The sequence below is a fragment of the Sphaeramia orbicularis genome, chromosome 15 (genome assembly GCF_902148855.1).
Source record: "Sphaeramia orbicularis chromosome 15, fSphaOr1.1, whole genome shotgun sequence".
NCBI lineage: Eukaryota > Metazoa > Chordata > Actinopteri > Kurtiformes > Apogonidae > Sphaeramia > Sphaeramia orbicularis.
In genome coordinates, this window is record NC_043971.1 from 3,384,266 (window position 1) to 3,406,271 (window position 22,006).

Below are 22,006 nucleotides of genomic sequence, written 5' to 3' on the forward strand. Positions count from 1 at the left end.
TTTCTCCGTGTTTTTTCTCCGTTATCTTACTTTGAAGGGTCGAACCGGAAGCCGTATCTTTTCCGGGTCAGACCTCTTCCTGTTCCTGTTTTCGTTTTTTGACAGTCTCTCGGGCTCGGTTGTAGTTTGTGTTTGATCTGAACCGGGTTGAACCGGGCCACAGAGACCCCTTCCAGCTTCTGACCCGCGGATCCGAGTCCAGGATGAAGGAGGTGGAAGGTCTGCGGTTCCGGAGGCTGAACAGACCCACGGTGATCACGGACGAACTGCCGGAGCAACGCTACAAGGGGACCGGGTAAGAACCGAACCGGTACAAGGACACCGGGTAAACAGGACCTAGTTAATATTTGAAGTCTGTCTGATGTTCATCATATTATTTATGAGTGAAGGGATTAAAACAAACACATGAATGCAGAAACCTGTGATAAAACACCAGATAAATGTCAGACCCTGTGGGTCTCTGAGCTGATGGTTCACTTCATCCTCATGAATCATGTGTTGAAACTGAAGCTTCATGTCTCATCTGTGAAACCAGATGTTGTGTTTCCTGTGTAAACAGGTTCTGGTCTGTTTCATGCTCTTCTTTTACATGTTAAGATGAGCTGATGTTTGACTTTGAGGCTAAATGATGTGTTTCATGTTTGGGCTGAAGATCTGCAGGGTGTGTTTACGGTCAGGTTCTGCGGGTTGGAAACCCGACACTAATGTTGTCCTTGGTGTCGTTTCAGGACGTACAGTGGGAAGGTTTTCCAGGTGACTCTTCTGTCCCTCGGAGGTTTTCTCCTCTTTCCTCTGCTCTTCATCATCCTCATCCTCGAGTCTCCTATCCAGCCTGAAGTCCTCAGGTGAGTCTGACTCTTGACATGTCCGAGTGTCCCTGAACGCACTTTGACCGGTGTTTACGTGGTTTGAGGTTTCACCTCCTCTGACTCTGTGGTTAATCATTAATAATTAAGAAAACATTCATTGTGGATATGACAGAGTTTTAACAAAACCACACATGACTAAAAATAAAGTGTATGATTGTATTTTTAATGTTTACACCACAGTCGAACACATGAAAACAAAACAAACACATGCAACTCAAACCTTGAAGGAAAATTCTATCATGACATATTCTGGTAAAATTAGGTTAGAGTTGGGGTTAGACTTGAAACCAAGGCCACAGTAGAAAGATCAACATGACATTCAGAAAATTAATCCAAATGAAGGTTGAAGTTCAGCAATAAATAAGTACATCGTCATAAATAAAAGCCAGTTTGACAGAGACGTGACTTGAATAGAACTTAATGTAAATGAAACAAAATGTTTCAAACTCTAATTGAAAATTAATAAAAATGAGCCGACGGTGCTGATGTAAAATGTCTGGAATAATACGTGTACCAGCAGCAGGGTCAGGGGACAGGGGTCAGGGTTGACCCTCAGGACAGGGTTAACACTAGGAATGTGGTCAGGGTTACCCCTGAATGACAGGTCATGAGTTCTGGTTCTACCAGTCACCATGTATGTACCAGGTCCCCTTCTGAACCGTCCGTATTCTTTGTGTTGCCCCCTGCTGGTCTCCTGCCGTTCTTCAGTCTGAAGGAACCTCCGCTCATGTCCGGCTGCTGGGAACCCAACCTGAAGCTCCGAGAGGCTCAGAGACTCTTCGAGGACCAGCTCGTGGGACCGGAATCCATCGCCAACATCGGAGGTCAGAGGTTAGAGGTTAGAGGCCACAATCTACAATGAAGCTGAGGATGTCTGACTGGTGTTCCTTTGTCTTCTTCTGCAGATGTTTTCTTCACCGGAACAGCTGATGGGAAGATTGTGAAGCTGATTGGACGAAGAATCCACACGGTGACAAGACTTGGAAAACTGCCCTGTGGTGAGAGAACTGACTCTGAAGTTTAACGGTTAGGCTAAAAGTTAACGGTTAGGTTGAAGGTTCTTATCGTTTGAATGAAATAAAACTGTATTTTTGGTGGAAGGTTTTAAGGTTTTAATTTTTCTGATTTCTGTGTGGTTTTACTTCATCTGAATCAGATGTTGATTGATATTATTGTGTTTCTGTGTCACAGTCTGTGGATTTAACTGGACTGGGCTGGTTTAGTAATGTCATAAACACCCAGTCTGATCGTTGTTGTTGTTTTTTTTTGTGGTGGTTCCGGTCCAGGTTCCAGGGAGGAGGAGTCCAGCTGTGGGCGTCCTCTGGGCATCAGAGTTGGACCCAATGGGACCCTGTTCGTGGCTGATGCTTATCTGGGTCTGTTTGAGGTCAACCCGACCACAGGTGAGAACCAGATGTTCAGATCCAGGAGTTCCACCATGACTGAGAAAATTTACTCCCACATGAATTAAACAGAAACACGTAATGAGTTAATAATTATTCAGAACGAAGTGAGGATGTGGAGAACTGAAGGTGTTTTCGTCTTCATACAAAGTATCTTGTCTTTAATCGTCTGTTTCTGAAGGGTTGACATTTATGGTGATAGTTCCCGACTGATCATCAGAACAGTTTTGGTGCAGACCTTCTCAGAGGGTGACAGTGGAGGCCTTTAAAACTTTAACATCCATCCTCAGGTGAGGCGGTCCGCCTGGTGTCTGGGGGTCAGCTGGTCGGTGGCAGGAAGCTGTCGTTCATTAACGACCTGGCGGTGACACAGGATGGAAAGAAGGTGTACTTCACCGACTCTAGCAGCAGGTGGCAGCGCAGAGACTACTTGCACCTCATCATGGAGGCCACAGCCGATGGGCGGTATGGTGGCGATTTCTAACCTGGTGGTGGTGGCGGCAGCAGCGCATGACCGTTCACAGTGAAGACGTGTGTGTTTGTGTTTCCAGGGTCCTGGAATACGACACCGAGACCCGCGAGCTGTCTGTGGTGATGGAGAACCTGCGATTCCCAAACGGCATCCAGCTGCTGCCGGACGAAGAGTCAGTGCTGGTCGCCGAGACCACGATGGCCAGGATCCGCAGGTAACTCACCTGGAAAATGGGTAACTCACCTGGAAAATGGGTAACTCACCTGGAAAATGGGTAACTCACCTGGAGCAGTTTCATCTTTACTGAGTTCAGATTCGTGTGCACAGACCTTGACACAGAGGAGACTCTGCTTCTCTTTATTCATAGAAAGTTAAAGGTATTAGACATTAAAACTAAAACACCCAAAATGCATTTCAACCACAAATGTCCAATCACAGAGCTACACATTCTCCTGTTTCAACAAACATGAGACTTGAACCAAAATTTACCAAATCAAAAGAATTAAGACATGAACATTGCACTGAAGCACCATGTGACATTGTGTAGAACCTATCTGAGCAGCCAAGGCTCATGGGTAATGTAGTCAAACTGACCTTAATCCCACAGTGGATCAATAAAGTCATGTCATATTTATTGGTGTGTTTTTTCTGTTAATCTTTTACATTAAACCAGTTAAATTATTAAACATCTATTGTCCTGATGTAGAAAAAACTGAGAAATACAAAACATTAAAATGAAAATACATTAAAAAAAATTGTGTAATAAAGATATGATTAAACTAAGTTAAAACAGACTCAGACACAATCCCAGAATTCAGCAGAAACTGAATGTGATGTTACGTAACGTCTGTGTTTCCATGGAAACAGTATAAGCTCCAGGTTTATTTATAATATGTAGATGCTGTTAAAGGGTTTGTGTGTGGGGGGGATGTAAGTGTAGTTCGTGTTCAGGCTTAAAGGTCAGATTTAGGAGGATTTTGGGTTTTTTTATTCTGCAGATGTTTTGGATTCAGTGACACAGAGAAAACAGTATTTTTACGCAATTTTTGTATATTTGTTAATTTATGCGTTATATAATATACACAGTATGAGTTTTCACCAAATCATTGAACTAATACCAACTGTGACAGATTGAATGAGGTGTTATTTATCATGAAGACATTGGATTGACCACTCATCTGCTCCTACATGAACACATCACATTATTTTACATAAAATATAATAAAATGAAATCAAAGCAATGAATCAAATCCATTCTGGATTCATGAGGATTAACTGAAGGCTCTGTGTGTCCTCAGATCCAGGACTCATTTACAGACCTGGACAGGAATAAAGAAATGTCCTTCAGTTACTACTGTCTGATCTCCGTAGAAACAGGAAGGAAATGCTTTCACAATAAAAGCCCTGTCAAGAAATGAACTTTTTCTATGTGTTGAAACACTTGAGGATGTTAAAACATCAAAACCACATCCATTGGTTACATCAGAAAGAACGACTATTAGACCCAGAAACAACCGTTGCAACGGTCGTTTTCCATCGGACTAGCATCTACTCTGTGTTGAAGTTACAGCTCGTTCACAGTCGACTGGACATGGATCTGATGTCACAGATAACGCAATCACACATCAACCTCATAATACTGAAAATGTGCGGAGGTTAAATTATTTGTAACCTTAACAAACACTGTGACCAAGTATCAGTTTTATATTTGTTCAACACCTTTTAATAGATATTTTATAATAATTTACAAATGTTTTATTTTTAGTCTTTAACAGATATACATCTATTTTTATAACTGTTACAGTGTTTGGATGTAAATTATTTAGTCTTGTATTTATTATCTGTGTAGTTTTAAAATCAACCAAGTCATGAATCTTAACGTAAATGAATAATAGTATATTTGCAAAGTAATCTGATCCATGTTCAACTGTTCTTAGTGTCTTTTTGATTCAGATTAGTGTTGGTTTAAAGTGACTAAAGGTCACATATGGATTCAATAAACCCTGGATTCATTCTGCATAATACTGTAGTTGTTTTAGACAGTTTTGTTTTGACACTTTGTAGTTTCCAACATCATATGTGATTGATTATTCATTTTAAATTTCCAAAAATTATAAACCTAGTTTTACTGAAATCTACTGATAACTTATTTATATCAAATCATCATGCTAAGACTTTCATTTCATTTTCTATTGAGGTCAGAACTTGTTTCCAATTTTATAAATGTGTCTGATCAACGAATAAGATCAATCAGATCATTGATGCACAGTGTAAACAGTTTAGGATCCAGTACTGAACCCTGGGGAACCCAACAAGTAACTACCAAGAAACAGAACAGTTTTTTACCTGTACACCACTATGTCTGCTCACTCACTCACTAGGTCTGCACACTTCTTCTACACAGGAGACACATAGGCCGTCCTCATGGCATCACAGCGTTCCTGCGCCCCCCTCTGGCTGGATGCATGTAGTCGTTTTAATACTTACTATTTCAACATATTTGATGTTTTTTCCTTCATTTTAATGTGTTTTTCTTTGTTTTGTTGCTCTCTTTCCTCTGTGTGTTTGTTAAATCATCATAAATCTTTGCTCTCTACTTAAATGAAAAATACATGAATTTAAATAATAATGGATTAGATTTCTGTAGCGCTTTTTTTACATCTGTATTAAAGTGTGGGCAGACGCTGGAGGGGAGTGGTTTCTACAGTTGAACTTGAAACAGAAAAGGGTTTGCTGAATTTAATGAAATGTGAACAGGGTTCTGGTTCTGGATTTTCAGAGACTTCTTTGATGTTGTTTCCTGTTGGTTTATCTGAAAATGTAATGGGCGTGATCATGCTGCCATGTGACCTGTGACCTTTGACCTCATCAGGGTCCATGTGGCTGGTTTAAATAAAGGCGGGATGGACACATTCGTGGACAACCTTCCCGGTTTTCCCGACAACATCCGACCCAGCTCGAGTGGAGGTTACTGGATCGCCATGTCCGCCGTCAGACCCAACCCTGGCTTCTCCATGTTGGACTTCCTTTCCCAGAGACCCTGGATCAAGAAACTCATCTTTAAGGTAAAGGGTGACACAGGGTCCAGGGTTCAACAGGATCCAGATCATGAAACGTCATGTAGGACAGGGCCTGGAGGTCACATGATAGTTTGGAGCACACTGGCCTAGCGGTTTTTCATTCAGTAAAATTTGATCTGATCTGATCTTCATCAATGTCAAAACCTGAGTCTGGTTTTAGTTTCAGTCTCTGAACTGAACCTCTGGTCTGGATCATAGGACTCTGTCATCTCCTCATCGTGTCCACAAGTCCAGACTTAAGACCTGGACCACATGTTCGCTCTGGTTTTAACTTAACATGTGAATTAAAAGTCACTGTTTCTGAAATGTTTTAGTCCTCACTTTCATCCAGTGAAGTGAAGTTTTTAAGCAGTGACATGAGGATCTCCTGATTAAAACCTGATGGAGGTCTGTGCAACTCAGGTCTTGATCCACATCCTTCATTTAAGTCCATGTTTGATCAGGTCAAACCTCACAAAGGTCCCACTGAAAAACAGTTATAGAAAGAGTTTCAGTTCAATTTGGTTCATCAAACAGACCAGATCCACCATTTGCAGATGATCCAGCATCTGTTGAGCTTCTCCTTTTAATGTGGTTCATGTGGATTTGGACCCTGGATCTGGATCCTGTATTCTGTTCATATCCTTCCCTTTGTTATGTCTGGTTCTTTTCAGATGTTTTCGAGGGGTTTGTGGGTTGTAACCTCTCGGTGTTTTTCTGCAGATCTTCAGTCAGGAGGTACTAATGAAGTTCGTTCCACGGTACAGTCTTGTGGCTGAGCTCCATGATGGTGGCGTCTGCACGCGGAGCTTCCACGACCCCAATGGCCTGGTGGCGGCCTACGTCAGTGAGGTTCACGAACACGATGGGAATCTGTACCTGGGCTCATTCCGCTCGCCGTATATCGCCAAACTTGACCTGAAGAAGGTGTAAAAAGGATCCGCCAAGCCGCATTTGTCTTTAACATGAGACCAAACGCAGCAGGAGGTCCGCCGTCACCGGTGACGATTCATCAACACCTCAACTTCCTGACGACTATTGGACAGATGACGGTGATGTTCAGCTCAGACGTTCACTGTGTCCTGAAACCGTTCACTTTAATTAACCTCCACAACTTCCTGTTTGGTTTTACAGTGTTATATTTCCTCCATGTTAACGTGTTACCGGTGTAGGTCATGTGACTGAGGTCTGCACCACGTCTAGTCCAGTTTGTGTCTGATCAGCATCGGGTCACAGAGTTCAGCGTTAAGGTCGACCTGGTCCATTCCTGCTGGTCCGGAGGGGTTTGGAGCTGGACTGGTCCATTTGGTCCCTGTCCCATTCAGACTGGTTCCACATGGCTCGGGTCAGGTCAGACCAATCAGGAATAAGAAAAGTCAATCAGGACCAAACAGACAAATCAGAACCCATCAATGACCCGTCTGAATTCAAACGCAAACAAGCCTTAAGTATAAAGTGGGATCTTCATCAGCTCCATTGACAGACTGTAGATGTTCTCATTCTGTTTAACCTCGCCACCCCGACCTTTGACCCCTGTCAGGAGCTGGTTTATCTGATCCGGATCTGTGTGGGTCGGTTCAATGCCTGACTGAAGATGAATTTATTTGAAAAGGTGTCATTGTGGGTCGGAGCAGTGTTTGTTTTTAGTGCCATCCAGTGGTGAAGACGCAGATTTCCCACTGAAAACCTGAAGTGTGTCGTCAGAATCAGTTTGTTTTGTAGGTTCTGGTCTTTTTACTGAAGAAGGAACCGGTGAAGAACCTTTACACTGGACATCACCTGATTCAACCACTCAAGTGACCGGTTCTGAAACTGGTCCTGGTCCTGGTCCTGAATCTGAAACTGGTCCTGGTCTGTAGATGGATCTGGACTCACGCTGAGGATTGTCGTGTTCTTTAACACGTGTCAATGCCGCATCAGCGACAAAAATACATGTCACCTTGTCGGCCACTTTGGATCTGCATTTCTTCAGGTGTTTTGATGATCACTTCATCAAGTGTCCGTCCACTTTAATGATTACCGCATGACGCATGATTAAATCTGAATGAACACGTATGTTTTCATCCATGTTTTCAAGTTCAGAGTTCAGGTTCGGTTCTGGTCGATATTCACTTATTATTCAAGTCCACGTTTGGCTCGGGGTCGTGTCCATCCTGTCATTCATATATTTAATGTCTTTCTTACCATGGCAATGGCCAAGTGTACTGCAGCACCATTCAGTATCAAGTATGTTGCGGAAACACGTGACATTACAGATATTTAACGCAGTGAAGCGGTTGTAAAACACTCACCGTTGAATCTACGCTGAGACCAGGAAGTCTTGATGGGATTTAGTTTCTCAACTTAGGGTCAGGGCCCACAATGGCCCATGGATCTGTTTTTAGAGCAGTGAAGTCCCACCCCCTGGAGTTGAGCCCAGTGGACGAAATTTCAGAACCACAATGTGTGACGTCTTTATCTTAAGTTCTGTCTTAACTACTGTGACTGTCAGTTTCTTTATTTGTAAAATTCTGTTTTAAATGGAGACACTTTACTCAGGACCCAATAATTATTCTCTGTTCAGGTTTTTACTGAAGCTGTAGAACATAAAAGGGGTGGGGTTTGAAGGGGCGGAGTTTGGACTCTATTGGGTCAGAATATGAAGAGTGAATTCATTTCCCTGCAGAGGAGAAATGTCAGACACAGACGACGAAAACAAGACTCAATGAGATAAATATAATGTAAAGGGTTTGATATATATTTATAACGCTGGTCGAGAACCACAGCTCCTCTGTCGACCCAGCTCCAGGTCCTGATGGTCCAACATGACCGACTCGTTTCCCAGTAATGGACTGCGGCGTCTACATCTGTGTTGATGCTAAACCTGGATGTTGGAGAAGATGCAAAGGACGGCGCTCACCTTTGGCCTGATCAGTTCAACTAGAACCACAGAGACCACCGCAAAGGTCAGGCTTAGGTCCCCCACCTGAACCTGGTCCTGGTCCTGGTCCTAAACCACTGCAAAGGTCAGAGTTGGGTCCACAACCTGATCCTGGTCCCGGTTCTGGTTCAGGTCCATCTGCCTGTGAATGCGTTTCATCCAGTATTTATTAACTTTAGTGTGTTTTGAGGTAAAAGTTTGAACCTGACCCTGTTCCTGGTCCTGAACCTAATCCTTAATCCTTAAAGAGTCTGAAGAATTGGAGTCCATTAAATAAATGTTATGTCCATGAGGTTTGTGTTGGTTCTGATTGTGTTGGTTCCTTTGCTGGTTTTGTAGATCCAGACTGAGGTGGATTTTACAGACATGATGTGTTCAGGTGCCAAATGTTGGTTCTTTTTTATTCTTCAGACTGAATCTCCTTTAACCCAACATTTCTCTTTCTTCTTGTTTTTATTTCTGGACTTATCTTCTCTGTTCTTTGAATTGGTCTTATTCTGTGCTGTTCAGCTTCTTTAAATAAAACCTGCTGTTTTACCAAACTTGTATCTGAGTCTGAATTTTAACATCAAATAATAACATCATCTGCTGCTTTGGACTAAAAATACACAGAGACAAAAACCAGAACTGAAAACCTTTAGTTCAAGTGTTTGTTTATCACGTCTTTAGTTTCTGTTTCTAAATTTAGTTAAAGGCTGAGTTTTATTAGACATGAACCTATTATTAGCGACATTTATCACTGGACAGTAATTCATCTGGGATCACATTTGACTTTCTAAACAATAAAGGAAGAAATTACAGGTTCTGTCTGGTTTAAAAAGTAGAAAACACCAAAAAGAAATTCATTAATTTAGGGTAAAACTGGGTCTGGGTGTTTGAGAGTTAAACCAGGTCTGGGTCTCTGAAGGTTTAACCTGTTCTCTGAGGGTTAAACCAGGTCTAGGTCTCTGATATGAAGGTTAAACTCAGTCTCCGAGCGTTAGACTGGGTCTGGGTCCCTGTAGGTTAAACTGGGTCTGGGTTTCTGAGGATTAAACCAGGTCTGAACTGTCAGTAAAATCTGCTGCGTTAAACATGAGTCCGTCAGTACCCACGTGTTCACCAGGGGACATGACCAAAGCAGGAGAATAGGGTCTTCAGGTCACACACAATGCCGGTAGGTAAATCTGACATTGATACAAATCAGCCACTGAGACACTGTTCACAGTGTACAGTTCCACAGGACCACAGCACTCCACTGACACAGAACTGAAGTCACACTGCATACTGTCACATCGAACATGTAGCTCCACCCACCTTCTCCAGCCTCTAGAGCAGGGGTCTCAAACTCAGATCCTCGAGGGCCGGTATCCTGCATGTTTTAGTTGTTTCCCTCCTCCAGCACACCTGACGGTCGTTATCAGGCTTCTGCAGAGCCTGATAATAGGCTTATCATTTGAATCAGGTGTGTTGGAAGAGGGATACATCCAAAACATGCAGAATACCGGCCCTCGAGGATCTGAGTTTGAGACCCCTGCTCTAGAGCAAAGAACACCATAAAACAACATATAGAGTATTTAGAACAATAATTCCTATTCTATACTTTCAACTATCTCTAATTTGTTGTTTCTTCCATCAGTTGGCACAGTACTGTGGTAGCAAAACACACAAAAGAATGAACTGAAGTATGCATCATATATGACCACAGTACTGTGGGAACAAGAAGCAAATGAGTTCATGTAACAGTATCCCTGACTGGCTCTAATACAGTGGTTCCCAACCTTTTTTGGCTCGTGACCCCATTTTAACATCACAAATTTCTGCCAACCCCAGACATTCAAAACAGACATTTTTTTGCTAACATTAATTTGTTTTTGATCATGTGATAGTTTGCTAAACTATGTAGTAAATAAACTTTAATTTTAGACACATTTAGTCTATATAATGCATATTATTATGGACGGAGGCAGAAAAGCCAGGTGTAGATTACTGCACAAAGGGAGAATTTATTTTCCTTGGTCAGGATATGTACAGTCAGTCCAGCTTGGATTTACAAGGCTGACAATTAATACTGAACAAAGAAGAACTGAAACTATGAATTATGAAAGAGCTGCAGCATCTGAAACTGACCACGATGAACATTTGACAGATAAACAGAACCACAGTGCTGCAGTTTCAGCTTCACTGTTTGTCTTGTATGGATTGGGATTTTCTCTGTCAACTCACCATACATTTTTTATGAATAAGTTTTCATTTTTATTAATTACTAGAAATTTCAGGCGACCCCATTTGAATTCCAGGCGACCCCATGTGGGGTCCCGACCCCAAGGTTGAATAACACTGCCCTAACTGCTAACCCCTAACACACTGTTTTTTGACCTTGGGTTCACAACCCCACGGGGGGTCACCTGGAATTCAAATGGGGTCACCTGAAATTTTTAGTAATTGATAAAAAAAAACAAAAAAAAAAAAACATTTTTTTTAAATGATTCAATATATATTTCATTATAATTAAAACACCACACACTTCTTGTAATAAAAATCAAGTTACTACATTACTATGTTACTATGTTTCAACCTGCTCAGACAGAGCCACAGTCAGAAAATCAGACCAAACAGAGAATGGAAAGATTTCTTTGCCTGCCTGACCCTGCTAAGTCATCTACAAGAGAAGCTGAGAAGCAGACACCAAAAAGGTGCATTATATACACTAGCAGCATTGTACCCATGGTGCCATTGTATGATAGCATGAGAGGCTAAAATGCCCTCCTGTGGTGCAACAGTGGCCTTGTACCTTAACGCCCTCCCGTGCTGCAACATCGATCATACATCGAGCGGACATCAGACAGACACAGAACATGTAGGATTATATAGAATAAATGTCGTCAAAGTTTGTCATGTCCTTTATGGACTGTGATTGTCTCTCTCAGCTCACCATATATTTTTTATTAGTAAGAAGTTTTTTTTTTTATTATTATTATTATTATTATTATTTTTTAATCAATTACTAGAAATTCCAGGCGACCCCACACGGGGTCCTGACCCAAGGTTGAAAAACACTGCTCCAGTACAAATATTAACATTTGATTGGTCTGTGGCAATAGAAAAACCAATATTTTTTGCCATAGTACTGTGGCAGTAGCCATTGTCTTATTATTTTCTTTATTTTCATTTGATCTGTGTTTTTGTCTCATGTTGTTTACGTCGTATTAACTGAAAAACACCTGTCAAAACACCATTGATGATGATGAAGATGATGAAGGTCTTTATCCTGAAACAGTAGGACTTCCTCTCTAAATCTGTTTCAGATCTGTGGACCAGAAGAAAGTGTGAGGTCAGAGGTCACGTGCGGTGGTTTGGACGTGCTTCAGCTGAGGGGATGATGGAGGAGATAATGTGAAGGGCTTTAAGACCATGAGGAGGAGACGCTGCTTCACCAGCACTCAGCTCGTCTGTATTCAGCACACGCCTCCTCCTCCACCTCCTCCTCCTCCTCCTCTCCATCTCTGCAGGACCACCGTCCTCCGATCAGTCGATCTCCTGCTTCTCCCTCCATCCGACTCCCAGGGCTCAGAGGAGGAGACGACGAGTGGAGCCCAAGACGATGGATGATGGACATACACTGGGTCTGATGTCTCAGCTCAGGAGGTGGGTGTTGTTTACCAGAACCACCGGTCTGAGGGGTCTGTGATGGTCTGAGGTGGACTGAGAGGATCTGAAGTGGTCTGAGGGGGTGTTATATGGTTTATGGGGGTCTCAGGTGGTCTGTGGTGGTCTGACAGGTCTGAGGTGGACTGAGATCTGAGGTGGTCTGAGATGTTCTGAGGGGGTCTGAGGGGGTGGTCTTAGATGTTCTGAGGTGGTCTGAGGTGGTGGTCTAGGGTGGTCTGAGGGGGTCTGAAAGGGACAAAGGGAGACTAAGGGGGTCAGTGGTGGTCTGTTGATCTGAGGTGGTCTATTGTGGTCTAATGCGGTCTGAGGAAGTCTATGGTGGTCTGAGGTGGACTGACATGGTCTAAGGTGGTCAACATGGAAACACATACAACATTCAGTCAACGATGAGACCACACAGCACTGGACGCCATCATGTGTACAAGATCACGGTGTGTTCAGGGGTGGTCTGGACAATACCATGGTGTAAAAACAGTTCTTGTTCTCTATTAATGTCATAACTGTTGTTCTTCATCGTGTATTGATTTATTTGTAGAAAATGTTTGATCCCTTGAAGGCATCTCCTCAGTCTCATGTTGAACCAGCAGAGCCTGGACTTTTATTCTGAAGGACAGACTGACAGGATGTTGTCTGTTGGAATAATCTCATCTGTGTTTCAAAAACCTGTGCTGTGACACCTGAACACAACACAGTAATATGACACACAACTCTGTCACATTAAGCTCACTTCTATAGAGATGAAACTAGGACCGGAACCGGAACAGACCAGTATATCCCAGTCCCAGTCCAACAGCATTAGAGAAACCCGAAACAACAGAACAGAGTCAAACCGAATCGAATCAATCTGACCAGAATAAACAGAATCGAGTGAAACCTGACAGCGTCAGACTGAACTGAACTGTGAAACTGAACTGAATCAACTCAAAAGAATCAAATTAAACTGAGCCGAGTCAAACCAGATCAGTCTGCATTGAATCATGATCGTTGTAGCCAGATCTGGAACTAGGAACAGATGCTCAGCCGTAAAGTCACAGTTTTTACGTAAGTGAAAACATTAATCACATCGACGAAAAGAAAAAGCAGGAACTAAATCCAGACCCTGTGGTTGAACGAGGGTCTAAAGCAGAGTGAATGGTCTTTAAGCCTGTGTCCAGTTTGGTTTGGTTTAATCTGGATTGATCCTGTCCGAAGCCTCTAATGGACCTGTTCACCTGCTGCTTTATAGGAGAGTTCATCCTGCCATGTGTGACCCCTGACCTCTGACCTCTGACACACACCTCTGAGGGGGGATGGAGGGAGGAGGAGAGGAGTCTGAACCATCCTCAGATCTGGACACATCCTCTGGGAGACCAGGAGGACCAGTTTCAGGGGGTCCAGGAGCACCAGTTTCAGAAGGACCAGGAGGACCAGGTACAAGAGGTCCAGGGGGACCAGGTCCAGGATGTCCAGGAGGTCCAGGTCTAGGAAGCTGCAGACCAAATGGCCTCATCGACACGCACAGCCAATGTCCAGAGCCTCAGGAAGGTCCTCATTACCAGGCCCAGGTCCTGGTCCCAGTAGACTCCTCTTATTGTCAGGAGTGGGGAGGTGGTGCCCCCCAGCTCCTGAACCCCAGCGCCCTCCTCCCCCATCAGATGGCCTCCCCACGTCTCCTGCTGTGCTCGGATGGTGTCCTGAAGGTGTGGGGTGAGGCAGCGCTCAGCGACTGCTGTGAGACCACCTTCATCGAAGGCCTGCCTCCGAACTTTGCTTCCTCCAGCGCCGCCACCAAAGAGGCAATGCTGTTCACTGACGGGAAGTTTATGGACTTCAGCGAGGAGGACGTGAAGATCCAGACGCTGTCGCACGATATCGATGACGACGACGAGTTCCAGGAGTTGGAGGTGAGTCACAGATCATGGACAAAGTTCACCTGAAAAGGACTCTGGATCTGGACTCTGGGTTTGGACTCTGGGTTTGGACTCTGGGTTTGGACTCTGGGTTTAGACTCTGGGTTTGGACTCTGGGTTTAGACTCTGGGTTTAGACTCTGGGTTTAGACTCTGGGTTTGGACTCTGGGTTTGGACTCTGGGTTTGGACTCTGGGTTTAGACTCTGGGTTTAGACTCTGGGTTTGGACTCTGGGTTTAGACTCTGGGTTTGGACTCTGGGTTTGGACTCTGGGTTTAGACTCTGGGTTTGGACTCTGGGTTTAGACTCTGGGTTTGGACTCTGGGTTTGGACTCTGGGTTTAGACTCTGGGTTTGGACTCTGGGTTTAGACTCTGGGTTTGGACTCTGGGTTTGGACTCTGGGTTTAGACTCTGGGTTTGGACTCTGGGTTTAGACTCTGGGTTTGGACTCTGGGTTTGGACTCTGGGTTTGGACTCTGGGTTTAGACTCTGGGTTTGGACTCTGGGTTTGGATTCTGGGTTTAGACTCTGGGTTTGGACTCTGGGTTTAGACTCTGGGTTTAGACTCTGGGTTTGGACTCTGGGTTTGGACTCTGGGTTTGGACTGTGAGTTTGGACTTTGGTTCCAGACTCCGGTTCCAGCGGTGAATGGGATTATCTGCAGCTCATATTATCACTGTTGGATGAGTCACAGCCAATCGGTTTTGACGATTAGCTGTGATTTAATCCATCAGGGCCAGGATTACCCTCAGAGCAGCTTTAACACAGATTTATTCAATTGATGTTCAGGTAAAATGTGCAGGAATTCTAAAAACACAAAAACACTTTTTCTGAATCAGTGAAAATAGAATAAAACTTGTTGACGATGAACAGATCTGTCACTAAGCATCTGGTTTTATCATTAAAACGTCAAAGGTACAAACTATGACTCCCAGGATGCCTTTCACCAGCAATTATTCAGTCCAGGATGATAAGAGTTAACGAACACAAAAACCAAACAAAACTAAACAAAACAAAATATGCTGCAGTTGCCATGGAGAAGATGCCTCGAACGGTTTCCACACAGAAACAGGAGAGGTTGAAGTGCTGCGATTGGATGTCTGTTAAAGAAATGTATCCTGGGAGTTGTTGTCCAACATCTTTCTTACATGAAATCCAGCCTTTAACTGATTTTAATGTGAAACTCTGTAACCACGGCAACGGCAGTGGTTCTCAGCTGTAACAAGGTGACAATGTTTAGAATTCTCTACAGCTCTGATTGGCCTGTTCTGCCCAGCAACAGGGACTGATTGGTCAGAATATGAAGGAAGACCATGTTAACACTATCAAGAGGGACGTTAACCCTTCAAAGTCAGTTTGTTTGTGTTTTCAGTTGTTTTTGTGCTTGTTTGCGTCAGAGCGACTACTCCAGCGAATCAGAGAGCGAGGACGCCTTCCTGCTGATGCCTCCCAGAGACCACCTGGGCCTCAGCGTCTTCTCCATGCTCTGCTGTTTCTGGCCACTCGGCATCGCCGCCTTCTACCTGTCACACGAGGTGAGAACCACGGGAGTCAATCACTGAGGTCAGGAAGTTAGACTAACCTGACTTTATTTAATCTGTAGGATAAGGTCAAAACCACTTTAAAGACTCGATGAAAACTGGGTCTGGGTCAGTGGTCTGGGTCCCAGGGTCCAGGTCAGGGTTAGTGTTCTTGGTCTGGGGCCAATCATCAGCTTCGACGTTAACACACTGGCTCATGTAGCTGCTCTGCTCACATGATTAGATTTTCATGATTGAAAGAGTGTAGAAGCTCCTCACTGTCCCAGACTGAACCAGTCAGAGGAGGCCCTGCCCCCTGCATCTGATTGGTGTGTAATTCAATTTGAGTGGAGTCGTTTCCTGACGACGAGCTCCTTAATAACATTTCCAGATTTTGCTTCGTTTAGAGGCTGAAGATCAGGATTGATTAGAGTGTGCTGATCAATCATACAACATGTGGACAAACACGAGAAGACACCGACAGCCAATCAGAGCAGCCCATCACGATGCAGCTCTGACACTGGTCACATGATGGAAAACAGAAAACATCCGTCATCCATCCACATCCATCTGTTGTTTACATGTTGTTTAGATGTTGTGTTAGTGTTGTTTAGGTGTTGTTTAAAGCTGCGAATGACTTTCGTCACCAATTTTTCATCAAATCTGTAAAACCCCAGTCATAGCCTAAGTATCCTGAATCCATTAGTCTTTCTGTGATTACGCACCTGAATCTCTTCCTTCATGGTGAACAATTTTGAAGTTGACTCCATCATAAGCAGTCCATTTGTTTACATACCAAGCCGGTAGGTCACTCTTGTTTTTTTTTTTACTTTGTCACGAAGTGCATTGTGAGAATGGGAATTCCACGCAGCCGTAGTATGGCCATAGCAGCAGCAAACATGGAAATGACTTCATTGCTTCTTGCTGCTGTGGCTGGAATTTTGAAAAAGGCCCGAGTGTTGGTTTGGTTTAGGTTTCAGTTTGGTATGTAACCAAACAGCCTGCCTGTGATGGAGTACATTTTGAAGTTGTTCACCATGAGGGAAGTCACTCAGGTGCGTAATCACAGAAAAACTAACGGATTCATGATTCTTAGGCTATCCCTCGGGTTTTACAGATTTGATGAAAAATGGGCGACGAAAGTCATACGCAGCTTTTTGATGTTTTTTAGGTGTTGTTCGGATGTTATGTTGTACTTTTTTAGATGTTGTGTTAGTATTTAGATGTTATTTAGATGTTGTCTAGATTTTTTTTTTAGATGTTTAGATGTTGTGTTAGTGTTTAGATGTTTTTTAGGTGTTTAGATGTTTATATGTTGTTTAGGTGTTTTTTAGGTTTCTAAATGTTATTTAGATGTTGTCTAGGTGTTTTTTTTTAGATGTTTAGATGTTGTGTTAGTGTTGTTTAGATGTTTTTCAGGTGTTATTTAGATGTTTATATGTTGTTTAGATGTTTTTTTAGGTGTGGTTTAGATGTTTATGTGTTGTTTAGATGTTTTTTTAGGTGTGGTTTAGATGTTTATATGTTGTTTAGGTGTTTTTTAGGTGTTGTTTAGATGTTTATATGTTGTTTAGGTGTTTTTTAGGTGTTGTTTAGATGTTTTTTAGTTGTTTAGATGTTTATATGTTGTTTAGGTGTTTTTTTTAGGTGTTTAGATGTTGTTTAGATATTATATGGGGGGTCAGTTCCACCTTCTGGGGCCTCTCCCCTCCACCTACTGTCATCTCCTCTGGTTGGTTGAGATGCCAAATGTTGGTCCCTCCCAGTGGGCGGTCTTATTGTTGGTGATGTGCCCCACAGTGAGACCACATCCTGAACAGAACCCGGACCTGAACGACACTGTTGAAAAGACACAGTTCCACACTAGGACTGGTCCAGTAGATCATGGACATGTGAGTTCTGGTCTAGACGGCGGCATTTGAACCGGATCAGCCTCGGGTCTGAGTGTCGCTGGATTTTCTGCTTCCTGATCACATCAGCATCATCCAAACCCAATTAAAGAGCAGCTTGGTCTTTGCTTTTTAATTTCATTTCTGCTTCTGCTGTTGTTGTATCTGCTCAGTGTGTGATGGATCTGTGTCCAGAACGTCCAGAACATTTTGAACATTCAGAACGTCCAGAACGTTCAGAACATCCAGAATATTCAGAACATTCAGACCACTGCCTCCAACCCAGAAAAACACCATATTCAACCGTCTGTTCATGTAATGAAATTAATCTATTAACATGAAGATACGAAGTTCTCCTCAAACACAGAAAAGTTCATTTTAACCTCCAAAGACCCAGGAAATGTCAGCAAAGTACAAGTTTTTTTTGTTTTTTTGTTATTAAATAAGTGCCTATATTGGAAACATCATGATGCAACAGGCTGCAGGTTTTTAAATTCTTATGAAATGTCCTTTGTGGTGAACAGTTTTCTTTTCTTTTTTTTGTATAAAGTTGTGAAACTCTTGTCCTCAAATGTGGACAGAAAACCCATAGCTGGGTCTGAGGAGGTTAAACTTTATTTAAAAGAAAAGCATCAACAGGAAACTCAGAAGGTGAAAGCTTTAAGGGTTGAGTAAGAACAGATGAAAATAGAAAAAGAAAGGATATCGAAGTGTAAGGAAATGAAAAACCAAACACAACATGACAACATGAATAAATAGAAACACCTCCTATGTCTTTGTTTTCTGTTTGTCTTGAGGGATTTTCACCAGTGTCTTTTCTGTGTTGTTTCACAGTTGAAAAATATAGTACAGATACTAGTGTTAAATATAGTAGCAAAAAGTACAGATACTAGTGTTAAATATAGTAGCAAAAAGTACAGATAGTAGTGTTAAATATAGGAGTAAAAAGTGCAGATAGTAGTGTTAAATAGAGGAGTAAAAACTACAGATTCTAGTGTTAAATATAGGAATAAAAAGTACAGATACTAGTGTTAAATACAGGAGTAAAAAGTACAGATAGTATTGTTAAATATAGGAGTAAAAACTATGGATTCTAGTGTTAAATACAGGAGTAAAAAGTACAGATACTAGAGTTAAATATAGGAGTAAAAAGTACAGATAGTAGTGTTAAATATAGGAGTAAAAACTATGGATTCTAGTGTTAAATATAGGTGTAAAAAGTACAGATACTAGAGTTAAATATAGGAGTAAAAAGTGCAGATACCAGAGTTAAATATAGGAGTAAAAACGATGGATTCTAGTGTTAAATATAGGAGTAAAAAGTGCAGACACTAGTGTTAAATATAGGAGTAAAAAAGTACAGATACAAGAGGTAATATAGGAATAAAAAGTACAGATACTAGTGTCAAATATAGGAGTAAAAAGCACAGATAGTAGTGTTAAATATAGGAGTAAACACTATGGATTCTAATGTTAAATCTAGGAGTAAAAAGTGCAGATAAACTAACTACTAACTAGACTAAAATATGCAAATATTAGAGTTAAGAACTGTAAAAGGAAACAAATCCTGATTGAAATATTGTAATCTTCTAAACCAGGGGTGTCAAACATGCGGCCTGGGAGCCAAATCCGGCGCACCAAAGGTTCCAGTCCGGACAATATTTTGTCTGTCACTAAATGTTTTGTGTATTTGTAGATCCACTGTCATCTGAAAGTTATAATGCACCCGTGTAAATGATAAACTGAAGCATAATATTGTTAAAATTACACTGATTTTTTCAGTTTCTTCATGTTATCCACATTGTTTTAAAGGATAGGATTATGTAGACATAAACATTTTCATAATATAATTTTACTTTTTTCACTCTAAAATATAGAGAAAAGTTTGGAGTTGACATTATTTATATATTATCATTTTACTGGTCCGGCCCACCGCAGGTCAAATTTGGCTGAACATGGCCCCTGAACTAAAATGAGTTTGACACCCCTGTTCTAAACCCTCTTCTGTCTCCGCCCCTCTTTTGTCTCCGCCCCCTCCTCCTTCAGACCAATAAGGCAGTGTCCAAAGGCGACTTTCACCTGGCCAGCTCCAGTTCAAGGCGGGCTCTCTTCCTGGCCGTACTGTCAATCACCATCGGGACAGGGATCTACGTGGGCGTGGCTGTGGCGCTCATTGCTTACCTGTCCAAGAACCACCACTGGTAGGACTTACCCATCAGCCCCGGGAGCGGACAGGGCAGGTGGGCGGAGCCTGAAGCCTCTGGTGATTGGACATGAACTTGTTTTTGTGTTTGTAATCTAACAACGGTTCAGTTAAATGTGACTCTGAGTCGGTGTGAACGTCTTGGTTTGATTGTTTCTGCTTTTTTCATTCTGTCTTTAATGGGTTTAGTTTGTGGCGCCTTTGTCTGCAGGTGAAATGTTTCTGAGGGAACCGGGATTTGACCGGAGGAATAAAACTACAGGTGTGAAAGTACATGTATGAAACTACGCTGACACGGTGTGGGGATAATGTCTATTAAAGTAAAGGACAATGGAGCTTGTTGTGTGAATCCTCTTCTTCCAAAACCAAACTGATCTCATTCAGAAACAACATGAATCTGAAACATGAATCACACGAGTCTTATGACAGAATGTGGACAAGACTCACATCGTGTCCACACTAACACAGATATTTGTATAAACACTGACACATAAATATTTTTCTTCTATTTAACTGAATTCCATCAACACAATCTTTGTTTAACTAATTATGTTGACTCCAACCATGTCCAACATCTGGTCCTGTGGACACCGTGGATAATACTGTCCATGGTTGTTGTTGTCCAACCTGTGGATAATACTGTCCACAGTTGTCCAGCCTGTGGACACTGTGAACATTTCTCATCACACACTCAGCTGTGATTGGCTGGTTCACTCAGCTGCTCAGTGATTGGCTGTTTGTCTTGTTTTTTATGGCGTAGAAATGTTTGCAAATTAAACACTCCACTCAAACATCTGACTGTGCTTTTCTTGTTGAATCCTGGTTGTTTTTGATATTTTTCTGGTTTTAATCATGTGTTTGATGAACATGGTTCAAGGGGTTAAAGCTGGTTCTCTGTCTCAGTGGCTCCACCTGCTGGTGAAAAACACCGTGTACATGAAAACCTGCATCTGAAGGATGGACATGGAAAATAAATGTATGTTGTTTCATAGTAGGACCTGTAATTTTTCTATATTTATTACACTGTGTCATGTTAAAAACCTTCCTCTGAGGATGTTTGACAACAATGATGTGAAAAAAAAAAACTGCCCTGAAATATTATTCAAAGTAAAATTCTGCTTATGGATTTCCAGTATTTTAACTTTTTATCTGTCAGTTGGTTCAAATGGTGATGCATCACATTAACATGTAAACTCTATTTATCAGCTGCTATGGTCCAATATCAAAACTACGTGTTATTTGGTAAAGTCTGCACATGTGGTTTTTGAAACTCAACAACAGAAAATAGATTAGAAACAGAAACAGCTCCATCCTCCTAACACCCATAAGACACTAAGACTAATTAAAGACACGTCTAGTATAATAAATAATATTCTTTTCATCAGAATAAACTTTAAACATCAGTGGACCAGAACAATTGGACTGAATTCACATAAATCTGAGTGAGTCAGAGGCCAGATGTGGTCAAAGTGTTAAATGTTGGGTCAGCGTGAACCTCATTTCACCAAAACAAGGAACAGAGGAGGCGTGGTTCTGTTGTTATGGAGACAGAGCAGGTGTAGGTCAGAGATCATCAGACCCTCCCGAGTTCACGTCTTCACTTGGTGTTTATAGAATAGAAAACTTCTTTAATGTCACTGTTACAGAAACGATGAAAATCAGTTTAGCAGCAGCATCTAAGAAAAGAGTGGATATAAAAATATTCACAACTGCTTCAGAACCAGGTTTATGATATTAATAAAATGTTAACTGTAACCCTGACTGGACCTAAACAACCCCCAAAACACATGACGCCATATATACACATCATATGTACACATACACAAACGTACACATACAAATGTACATATACACATACGTACACAGTATTTCCATGTTATTTACTGGTTCCATGGAAACTGGGACCTGATCCCAGTGAGCTCAGGTGAGGTTTTCGAATACAGGTGAACAGTCTGAGGTTTGACTTTTTCAGACCTGGACATTATTGCTGTGTCTGTGAAACTCAGGTTAACGATGTGTTCAGGTGTCATGGTTTAATTTTCCAGAACCAGAGGAAACTTGTGACGTGGCTGTAACTGCAGTCATTCAGATCATTGAGCTCTTCTGGACAGATCACAGGTGGAATAAATA

The 22,006-nt window shown here is 42.1% G+C and overlaps 2 protein-coding genes across 2 annotated transcripts; both read left to right on the forward strand.

The window, feature by feature from the left end:
- The first annotated feature begins 11 nt into the window (after positions 1-11).
- apmap (adipocyte plasma membrane associated protein) lies at positions 12-9,267 on the forward strand. The gene is made up of 9 exons (XM_030156040.1): positions 12-295; positions 729-845; positions 1,578-1,693; positions 1,775-1,867; positions 2,156-2,272; positions 2,563-2,737; positions 2,824-2,958; positions 5,617-5,809; positions 6,527-9,267. The coding sequence occupies exons 1-9, from the start codon at positions 204-206 to the stop codon at positions 6,734-6,736; spliced, it is 1,248 nt and encodes a 415-aa protein (XP_030011900.1). The 5' UTR covers positions 12-203; the 3' UTR covers positions 6,737-9,267.
- Positions 9,268-12,178: 2,911 nt separating this feature from the next.
- Positions 12,179-20,504, forward strand: syndig1 (synapse differentiation inducing 1). The gene is made up of 4 exons (XM_030155194.1): positions 12,179-12,350; positions 13,600-14,257; positions 15,662-15,799; positions 19,720-20,504. The coding sequence occupies exons 2-4, from the start codon at positions 13,664-13,666 to the stop codon at positions 19,876-19,878; spliced, it is 891 nt and encodes a 296-aa protein (XP_030011054.1). The 5' UTR covers positions 12,179-12,350; positions 13,600-13,663; the 3' UTR covers positions 19,879-20,504.
- Positions 20,505-22,006: the final 1,502 nt, after the last annotated feature.